This window comes from Rhea americana, unplaced genomic scaffold (assembly GCF_003343005.1).
Source record: "Rhea americana isolate MKP2758 unplaced genomic scaffold, rheAme1 scaffold_8, whole genome shotgun sequence".
Classification (NCBI taxonomy): Eukaryota; Metazoa; Chordata; class Aves; order Rheiformes; family Rheidae; genus Rhea; species Rhea americana.
Genome location: NW_028186978.1, coordinates 10,739,360 through 10,750,492, shown reverse-complemented (window position 1 = coordinate 10,750,492; position 11,133 = coordinate 10,739,360). Strand labels below are relative to the sequence as shown.

General features: G+C 42.0%; 1 protein-coding gene across 1 annotated transcript in view; it reads left to right on the top strand.

The window, feature by feature from the left end:
- Positions 1 to 11,133, top strand: part of RBPJ (recombination signal binding protein for immunoglobulin kappa J region) — a 153,468-nt gene continuing 142,335 nt past the window's right edge. The window contains exon 1 of the mRNA XM_085322678.1: positions 1 to 20. Coding sequence (XP_085178804.1) covers positions 7 to 20 — 14 coding nt within the window. The 5' untranslated portion in view covers positions 1 to 6. The remainder of the gene's footprint in view (positions 21 to 11,133) is intronic.

Genomic DNA, 11,133 nt, shown 5'->3' with positions numbered 1-11,133 from the left:
TTTCAGATGTTGCTTTCCTGGTGAGTGAGTGGTATGTATAAGAATATTCTTAACACTTGTGGCAACAGCAAGAAGTGCCAGGTTGATTTTCCTATTTTTCTTTGCTTTTCTTCTTTTTTRTTTTGAATTTTAGAATCTCTGTGACCAAAGATATAGTCGCTCCTTCCCCCTAATAGAACCCCAAAACAGAGACTAGTCAATTGGCTAATTATCCAGTAAGTGTCTGAATGTAAAATGAAACTTCTGTTTTATTATTTGCTGTACTGCTTATTTCTCGGTGAAAGTGAACTGCTTTTTGTTATAAAATATRGGGTTCCATTTTTAGGGAACCTTGTCTTTGTGTTCTTGTGCATTATTATTGAAAAAAGAAAAAAGAGTAGCCTGTGTAATCACAGCTGAAGAATGCAGATTTTGCTCCTAGGAAAAGGTAAAAAGGAAGAAATGGAAATTGAATTTCTATTCAGTTCTGTGACATAACAAAACAGTCTTTTAGATAAGAGGAATGCTACATTTTCCTCTCAAATGTATTGTATATTCCTTAATTATAAGCTTATTCACAACTAGGAACATGCATGTTTAATTCAACTTCTTTTACGAAATAATTGGGTCCTCAGTGTGTTAAGTGTAGTGCAAGCAGCTGTGGGATATGGTTTCTAAACAAGGATAATGGGACAGTGGTTAGGGGAGCAAGGGATTGGGAGAATTTTCTCACTTATATTGGTGGCAACAGAAAAAGAGAGACTGAAAGGTTTATCTGTAGTTGGTTGTAACTTTCAGTTAAAGTCTGTTTTATATCCAGAGCTCTCTCCAAACATTTGCTTTTGCTAATTTCTGGGTTATTTATTAGTTCAGATTGACATAATAAACTTTGGGTCCATGATGTAAGTCAGATTTTTATATCTGGCATCATATAGGGAAAAGGTTGGGTTTTCCCAGCCTAACCAGAACACAGACTGTCAAAGGTGTTTGAGAATTAAGGAAGCTCAGCCTTCGTCTGCGTATGCTGCTTTTGACAGCAATATAAATCTGTGTCTAACAAGCCTGGGCCATCACCCTGTCAGCATCTTTCCCCCACAGTAGCCTCTTTCACACCTATTTGTTATTGCTCCTTCTCTAGCAGTTTCCACCTGACCAACATACTGTCACAGCTCAAATGCCAGCACAGCGATGTTGGTGGTTTCACTCTGTGAACGGTTCTTGGGGAACTTAGTGCAGCACATCCTTATTATATGAGTGAGGAAATCTGAGCAGCTGGAATATACCTCTCCCTGGGTAAGTCTTCATGCACAGTAGATTGTGAATGAATTCACTGCTGACAGAAGCCCAGATGCATTTGGCCTGTTTTCTCAAGTGTAAATGCTGGTTTCTCCTTCATCATTCAATGTTTTATAGGCCAAAGAATTGAATTCTAGAAGTTATTTCCAATCTTACTTTAAAATCATTACCTGGGGTGAGTTGTTCTCCTGGTGCCACCCAGTTAAGGAATTATTGAGGTAGTCAGGTGTGCTTAGATGCAGCAATCCCRAAGTGACTGTCCTTGAGGAAGGCAGCTCATACCGGAAGAGGTTCTAGTAAGATCTTTCACTGTATATAGTCCTGGCTTACACCTTAGGTGTCTGCTGTTTGCTTCCTCTGATGACTAGTGTAAACATGAGAGGTAGTTACATGCTTGCAGGGAAAGTCCTAGAAGGTTCAGAGAACTCAACGAGATAGCTCTCWGGGACTGTCTTCAGTGGACTTTTCTTACAGATACTTCTTGACTTTGTCAGTGTTTCAGTGAACCAGAGTTCCTGAGCTGTTGAAGTACTATCATGTACTTCATCTTCAGAAACTTCTTGATCATTTTTATGTCCTCTACTAGGATGTCAGCTAGAAATGTTGGATCCAGGCTTACATTGCAGTTGTGGGGCTACTCAAACATTTGCTCTGAGACACTATCATCCATTGTTTTCCTTGTGCTAAAGTCTTAAACTCTAGAGACAGAGATTTCAGAGACATTTGACCATACCCTTAAGGCAAATAATTCAGCCCAGAATATATTTCTGGGAGTAGGCTGAGCAAACCTTTTATGATGATCTTCAGAGTAGTTCATGTACTTTATGAACTCTTATGCACAACACATCACTTGGTATACCAGCGGGTCTAGCTCTACTGCCCATAACTTCTTTCCTTGTCTGCTGTAGAACTGATATATTTGAGAGCAGTTATAATCACTTCTCAGATTTATTACCTGAGATGAGTGACCTTCAGAGGGGATGCTGTTCCTCTTCCTCCTTTGCAGTCCCTTCCCTGCTCTGGCTGGTTTGTTCTCAGAGTTTACAGGGAAACTAGAGTCATAGCTCTTTAAAATAGATTGTTGCACTTCTCCTTTCCCACTTGTGCTCCTGAAGACGATGTTGCACTCTGCTGGCTGAGTTTGGTGGTTCATCACTCTTTGTCCATTGCGGTTGTGACAATAACTCCTCCGTGAACTTTCCTGCCTAGGTCTAGAGAAACAGACCTACTGATAGTTTAGTCCTGTCTCTGCTTAGACTTTCTGAGATWCTTCAGTCCTGGGGTAGGACACTTGTGTGTTACGCAGTGGAAATGGAGTTACTTGCATGCTGAGTATCTGCAGAGTGCCATACAGAGTGTCGTAGGCTTTCAGGGATCACATAGAGAAAGCATGCTGGGGTGTAGGATCTCATGATGAGACACCTTGCAGGTATATTGGGTTACTGGGTGGGAAGCTTGTCGCCAGACTTTCTGGTGGCCTTTCTGCCAGTTGCAGCTTCTCTCTAGGCACATCTAATCAGACCTGCAATCAGCATGAGCGGTTGTGGAACAGAGGGATGTTACAGCATGAATGTGAGTACTATCCTGAAAGATGTAGTAGATAAGTGAGCCATGTACTCAAATGAGACGCCTGACAGGTCTTCATGCCAAACATGTCCATCCTAGGGCATGGTAGGATAAAAAGTCTCTTCACCCACCCAAACTGCAGGTTATCACGCTAGGTTTCRGCCTGTCCTCTAAAAGGACAGACCCACCTCAGAAGAATGAATACGCTGCACAAAGCAGTGGTAGATACAAGGTCTCTGGGGAGTCTCACTTGCTATTTGATAAACACTTTTAAAAATATTCCCTAAAAAGCCATGGTAATTTTGTAATAACCACAATCCATGTGGACTCCTTTGTTACAAAGTTTCTACAGGCTACTATTTTCTASTATAAAGTGACCTTAGCAGACTTCRGCACAAAAGAAAATGTATTTATTTAATTTTTCATGGTAAACAACTTAATGTTACTGAAAAGGTTGTCACAGTATTTTCTTTGAAAGTAAYGCATTTTTTTCTTTTGCCTTAAAGAAATCATTACTCTATTCCTGCCATGATAAACATTCAGCCATTTCAGTAAAGCACTTATGTGTTTTCTGAAGTTCTATTGTCAATGGCATTTAAACATCTGCTTAAAGTTAGAAATGAGAACTTGAGAATTCCACTGAATCAGGGCCTTGGTGGTGATGCATTTAATTGTAGGATAGATTCAATCTTCCCWTTGACCATTAGATGGGGCAAATGAGCCTCTTTATAGTTTTTTGCCTGTGATGATCAGGATTTTTCTGAATGCAAGGTTAAAATGTAGCCCTCGTTGGCTCTTAGTTCAAAAGTCTAGTTTGAAGGCTCTTTACCTTTGTACTGTAAAGGTAAATTATGTACTTTGACGCAACTGGATTATTTTCTTTACAAACATGTGTCGTAAACAATTGTTCTGTTCCTTGAAATTCTGAGATATAAAATGATGCCTTTTTTTTACATGGAGATGAAAATAAATCTTTTGAAGGTTTGTTGTGGAAAAAATACGGGTAAGAGTGTTCCCTCCCCAAAACCAGCCAATAGTTAGGTGTTTACAATACTCACAGGGATGCGAAGGACCCAAGTTGTAGTCCTGATAGTTTTCCCTGTGCCCATAGAGTGCACCAATAACGTGATCACCTAACCTGCCTACTTCGGGTCACTTTTTCCTGTTATCTCCCCCATAAGCTTTTACTGCTTTTATAGATTCCTTGGTGACCAGATTTRTACTGTTTACATAAGTGACCACAGTTGTTGGCCACAGACAATCTTTCTGCCCATGTTTCCAGCTTCCTGTTCGTGGTTCATATGACATACTTATTAAAAGAGAGACTGACTCTCAAAATAAGGCAGTCCCTGAATATTGCCTTTCTTAAACAGGAAAAGCTTTCCCGAACATGAGGTAATGTAGAGACCTCAGTTTTTGCTAASCACAATCATGCACGTTCTCCTACATGTTAGCTCCATCAGTGCRCTTTGCTTCATCCCCACTCCTGCATGCTCAGATTGGTAGTACAAGTCCTGGAGCTGCCTGTGTTCTTACAGGTGATGTGGTACAGGTGCAGGAATCATTTACTGCCTTACACCGAGGCAAATAAATTCAGTGAAGTTGGCCCTGGRCAATGTAGGAGGTTCCACAAGTGCAGGGACCCAGTGATGGCTGATAGTTTCTGCCTGTTGCGTAGACAAGATATCATTGTTCAGCTGATTGGGGGTATCTTGTCCTTGTGGAAGAAGCTTCCACTGTTCRGCTTTGAAGAAAAGGTAATGCTATATGTATCTTGTTTTATATTAGAGTAGACAAAGTTCTTGAGATGGTTGGGTGGAAGAGGGARCAAACCTGTGTCCATACTAAATTGGATACACCAGACAAACACCACATGTTAATATAAAATAGAGCAGCATGGCTAAAGAGATTATAAAAAATCTCTTTTCTCTCAGACCCTCACAATCTGTATTAGGAAGCATAGTGATGTGGGCCTGCCTTCTCAGACATATAGGAAACCTCAACTGCTGGACTTTCTGACTAGTTTAACACAAGGGTCTAGATGTCACCATCTGTTTTTATCCATTTGTGATAKGCAAAACTTTTCTCTGGGTGGGGAAGAGCACCAAGGAATTTCTAGCTGGATTTGCATGACTTTGTGCTCTTGTTTGATGCCGTTTTGTGGTTAACATTGAGGTGAGGAATACCGAGTGTGGAGTGGGCAAAGTTTTAAGCTGGTGTGAACTGAGAGCAGCTGTTTTGCAGACAGTGAAAGTAAGCCAACTGTACAGAGACCCAAACTAGTAGATTCTGGCTCACCTTCTCCTAAAGTACATTGCATTGAATCTGAAGTATTACCCTAACCCATTCCATGCTTTTGGGGAGCAATTTGTGTTACCTTGTCTTCATGTCACCCAAAGATTGCTTCAGCTTCTCCCTTTTACTCAGCCTTGAGATGCTCTCAGACCTTGCTTCTAACAGTGCCTCTTCCACGGTGAACAGCCTGCTGCAGACCAGGATTCTCAGCTAGATTCTATGGTCTCCCTCAGTCCTGCTTTCTTTGCTCTTCACTCAATCTATTGAAAATCCTACAGCAAAAATTTCTTTGAATCTTGCCATATCTACCATTACCTTTGCACGTTTTCATTGGCTCACTATGTTCTGGATAAAATTTCAATTCCTCAGTATGTTTTCACCCAGCATTTGCATTTTGTTTCTTGTCTGCCTTGAGTACCCAGTATCCTCTGGCTTCACCACTCTATTCATGGTCGTCTTCTCTTTGTTTTCTTCTTGTTATTCTCTATTCCTGGAGGAATGTCCTTCTTGTAAGTTAAACAGTGTTACTGTTACTGAACCCCTCAGCTTCTTTCACATTCCACTCCTGACCTTTCCTCAAGAGCCAGCAAATTCTCTCTTCATTTTCTGTCTTGTTGATTGAAAGAACTGCTTTATAAGAAACACACTGCTCCCATGGTAGATATAAAGCATGGCTAAGGTTCTATAGGCTCCTCAGGAACTTGAGTTGTGACATGAGTGCAGCATGAGGCATCTGGGAACATCTAGAGGATGAAGTGGTTTATAGTAGGCCAACTGCTTAGTGACATGCTGGCCTCTGAGGAAAGCTATGTATACAGTCAGCCAGAGGTATCTCAGGAGAATTTAGAGTCTGTCTGTTATTTGGCTCATCACAGACAGCAGATGTTCTGTGATAAGGTGAAACATGCAATAAATGACTGTATTTACTTGAAGCAAATCAGAACTCAAGAAAAGGCAGTGGTCCAGCCAAGTATGTTTATTGTGGCAGGAATGCTTTTGTGCTGATACTGCATCTTTCTCCCCAGATCTCAGGACATCTTGAAAATGTTAATAAAGGTAGGCTAATACCAGTATTTGTAGATGTATCTGAGCCAACTTTTTACTGCCTACTTTGGTTACTGCTATCCATATAGCCTTCACTGATATTGGTGCTGCTATTGCTACTTGGCAGAGTTTTTCCTTAGCTGTGTAGATGGTTTCTGCAGCTGGTGCTGGGCTCGTGCTGACACAACTACACTGCTAACAGGACCTGAGTGGGCCACTGCTTAGCTAGCTCACGTAGGTGCATGTGAACTGCAGTCATTCCACCATAGATAYACAGTTGCCCTCTTTTAGAAGAAAGAAATCTAAGATGTGGATTGAAGACAAAACACAAGTCACTGAGATGTATCTCTGTTTTTACTGCTTCTTCTGAGGGTAAAAAGTTAGAAAAAGCAAAATACAGAGTTGATTATAGCAATTAAAAATTGGTTTAGGCTACATTGTGCCATGTTTACCTTCTGCGCAAATGTTCAGATAAAGCCTAATGCAGGGAAGTGTCCAGTGATCCAGCAGGGAGAGATGTAATCTCTTCATATGTTAGAAGTTTTGGGCTTGCTCACATATTTTCCTCATGGGCCAACAGGTGCTTCTTTAGATGCTTACTCTGAGATTCAGAGGTCGTTTTGTTAGTCTTCAGTGTCATGCAGAAGAGAACAGTATCTTTAGCCAACAGCTGAGTGTTAATGCAGGGTTTTTAAATTGTTTTTTCCTAGTAAATTTGCTGCCAAATAAATATCACCTTGTTCTGACTATAGTACCAGGATTGGGTGATGAGTTAGGAGCCAGCAGAACTGAGCTTTCCTGAATGTTTTCCAACAGAGTCCTGAAGACTGATAGCTCAGATGATGGGGAATGGCTTTTTCTCTCTGATGTACTGCTAGGTATTTCTGGTGGATGGCTCCTTTGCAGTGGTCTGGTGGTCCTCTAGTAACATCTTTCCACAGCATACAAAAGAAATCAATTTTTGAAAAGCTCTTGTGGTGGAAAAATAGCTCACAAGCTTCCAAGTCGTGTATTTTTTTCAGTGAGAAACTCMTGTTCCCTTCTTCTTCTTTGCTCAGCTCATTCCTGCTCGTTTTCTGCGGACATTTCCCCCAAATGACCTTGCTTGAACCAAAGTGAAACAAAGCGCCCTACCCACTTTCTGCTCCGACTCCCTTAACTACAAGATGTTTTCAGCCTGTGGAGAGGGTTTTTTCCTGTCTCTTTCATTCTCTGTGCTCTCTGGCCGCCCACAGTGACAGCCGTATCTCTTTGATTTGAGGGAAGCCTTGCGTGTGCTATGACTGACTCCTTCTGCTAATAATTTGTTCTCTGGAGCTGGTTGCAGCACAGTATAAATACATTTCACTGTTCAGTGCTTTCACATTTTGTTGTTTAGTTGCTGGCAGTGAGTTAACCCACCCTGTTTTGTTTTTCAAACTTTTTTCTTGGCCCTCCTTATATGACAAAATCACAAAGTTGCATTTTTGGAGCATTCTTTTTTGGTTGTCTTCTGTTGCATTTGAAATTCTGCATAAAAGGAGAATTAAAATGCAGCGGCCCTCCTGAAACAATATTAAATTTGGTCCTGAGACAGAGAATGAGATTTTATCCTACTTCAGAAAGTCTAATGGATCGTGCTGAATAGATACAGTCCCTGCATGGAAAGCACTTTTTCAGCCATCTTGCCATGCTGCTAAGAAGGCCAAACTCAGTCTCATTATAAATAATCTGAATTTGGCCCACCCCACACGTGTATGCTGTTGAATTACCAGGATGTTTAGCATATCCGACCTAGTTTTTCAGTGGTGAATTCAGGTACTGGAAGTTCTCTAATTGTGGTAGTATGCATGCCACTGCAACGTCTAGCTCAGAGAAGGGTAAATATTTAGAGTGGCTAAGCCCAAACTGGGCTCTGTGCTGTTTTAACTAGATTGTTCCTGCTAATTTAAAACTGGCTTAGGCATTTCTCCCCCACACCAAATGACTGCTGAGTACACGTACCCCTAATTTGGTATGATGAAGACCACAGTCATGTTTTTCAGGATTCCAAGCCTGATGCTTAGAGCACTTGAGGTTGTTTTTTCTGTGTGGCTGTAACAGCATGTGCATTTTTGTATGGGGAAAAATAGACTGTGATAAACTAACAAAATCAGTAGGGTGGCTGTGTTTGCCTGCTTTCTTGGAAATCTCCATCATCTCCATCTTCCTCAGGATGGAATAAAAGGACTCTACTGTTCTGGACAATATTCTCTCTGTAATCTTTCTACAGCATAAACAAGTTTTAGATAACATAATAAATCAAATAGGTTTTGCTTTCTCTTCCATTGAATTCTTCTAAGTAAAGAAAGACATCTCCATGTGTAGGGTAAAAAAGACAAACTAGCCCTTTGGCATTTGCATTTTACAAACCAGGTCTTGAAAAAAATATCTTGAAGGAGGGGAAATTTGTCACCTCAACATTGCAAATGATGTGAAACCAGAATGTCCTCCTACMACAGCATATGTTTGTGGTGGGTAGGCGGGGGAGATGCAGGGAAGAGGTGATGGTATAAAAATACCTTGTAAAAACAAATGTTTGGCTAGGGGAGAGAGTTTGTCACTTCAGCCAGACTAGAAGGGGGAAACCAGACAGACAGGGGGYGGATGGGAGAGTGGGGGGAAAAAAGAACTTTTGTCATTTTAGCAATGTAAATAACTTGGTGAAGTATCTCAGAAATAGTAGTCACAAAGAATTAGCACAGGAAGATCTGATATTATAGACTTAGATGGCCTAGAAAGTTAAAAGAAAAAAAAATAAAAGCTATTTCAATATATAAATAGATAATAAATACATAGAACAAGGAAAATTATAAGAAACAGTTAAACATGTAGTAAGTACCAAGTAGAAACATGATGGGTAGAATTCCCTGGATGAAGTACACAGATTTGCTAGTGTCCACTTCTGCATTTTCATGAACTGAGAAGCATATATTTTCTCATTAATCCTTATAATAATTCAGAAGTTCCAAGTCAAATACAGGCCAGTTGCTCTTTATGGTAACATTGCTCCTAAATACAGCTTTGTAACGTATTGCGAGCACAGAGCTCTGCATGGGGTGTTTTCCTCCATGTGCTGTATGGAACATTTTGTACACTCCAAAGTGTACACTGCTGCACAGATGAGAGCAGACACTGATATGGCCACCCACCATGGCAGCAAGGGCAGAAAATGACGGTTCACCTTGTTACACTCGGAGCAAGCCTGCACATTGCAGTAGGACACTGACAACGTCAGAAAGCTGAGCTCGGCCCCATGAGCCGTGGGGTGAGGGGGCTGAGGAAGGAAGTGCTGCCAAGGGTTAGGAGGGACAACCATCTGCCCCTTAGCAGAGGGGGGTGGCAGGAGCACTCTTAACGTTGGGAGGGTAGTCTCCTTCCTATGTGTGATATTTACTGATTTTTATTTCATTTTAATTGACCTGCTTCAAGGCTCATGAAGCTGTCCAGCCCAAGGAAGACTGTGTATGTGAGAAAAAGAATGAGAGAGAGAGAGAAGAGAAGTGGGGATAAAGCAGGCTGGTGAGGTACCCTGTGGTCAGTAATCCATTATCCACATACATAGTGCCCTATTTTATGGACAACTTTAAATGCTCTTTTCTACTTCTCTCTCCCCATTATTTTAATCTTTGGAAGTTTAAGAGTGGATTTAATGGATCTCTCCATGAAGAAGAGGTGCTTTGCTAAATTAGACAAAACTTGATTTCTTAGTGAAATAAGAAAGGAGGCAGAAGAGTATGTAATTCCTGAGTCTTGGTTGTGGGTCTTAGTAGGAAGTCTTTCTCCCTCCCTTGTGGTTTGAGACTACAGGTTATTTCAGCTTAGAAGGGACAAGGCAGGCTCTGCTTCTGTGTGTAGAGGGTCTGCACTTCTTGGGAGGGCTTATGGCAACCAACATCCTGTGCTGACAGGCTGGGTGTTGGGGCATTAGAGAAGGAAGCGACTGCTTTTAGAGCAGGCCAGGTTTCAAGGGTGGCAAGGTGGTGGAGATGCTCTTTATGTGAGAGAGCAACTGGAATGTATTGAGCTCTGCCTGGGGGTGGATGAAGAGCAAATCAAGAGCTTATGAGTAAGGATTAAAGGGCAGAATAACATGGGTGACACTGCTGTAGATGTCTACTACAGGCCACCTGATCAGGAAGAGGAAGTTGATGAGGCCTTCTACAGGCCTCAGGAAGTAGCCCCAGGGTCACAGGCCCTGGTTCTCATGGGGGRCTTCAACCACCACTGTATCTGCTGGAAGGACAACACAGCTAGGCCCAAACAGTCCAGGAGGCTCCTGCAGAGCACTCGTGATAACTTTTTGACACAGGGGTGGAGGTGCCTACAAGGAGAAGTGTGCAACTGGACCTTGTGCTAATAAACAAAGAAGGTTTGGTTGGAGATGTGAAGGTTGGGGGCAGGCTTGGCTGCAGTGACCATGAGATGGTGGAGTTCAGGATCCTGCATGGAGGAAGCAAGGCAATAAGTAGGTTTGCAACCCCGGGCTTCAGGAGAGCAGACTTTGGCCATTTCAGGGACCTGCTTGGAGAAATCCCATGGGTTAGGGCCCTAGAAGGAAGGGGGTATCCAGGAGAGCTGGCTAGTATTCAAGCATCGCTTTCTCCAAGCTCGAAAGCAGTGCATCCCAGTGAGTAAGAGTCCAGCCAAAGAGGCAGGAAACTCGTGTGGATGAACAAGGAGCTCCTGGCAAAACTCAAATAGGAGAAGGAAGTACACAGAATGTGCAAGAGGGGACACGCCACTTGGGAGTAACATAGGAGCACTGTTAAGAGTATGCAGGGATGCAACGAGGAAGGCTAAGGCCCATTTAGAATTGAGGCTGGCAAGGGATGTCAAGGACAACAAGAAGGGCCTCTTCAAATACATCACTAGCAAAAGGAAGACTAGCGAAAATGTGGGCCTGCTACTGAATGGTATGCATTCCCTGGTGAC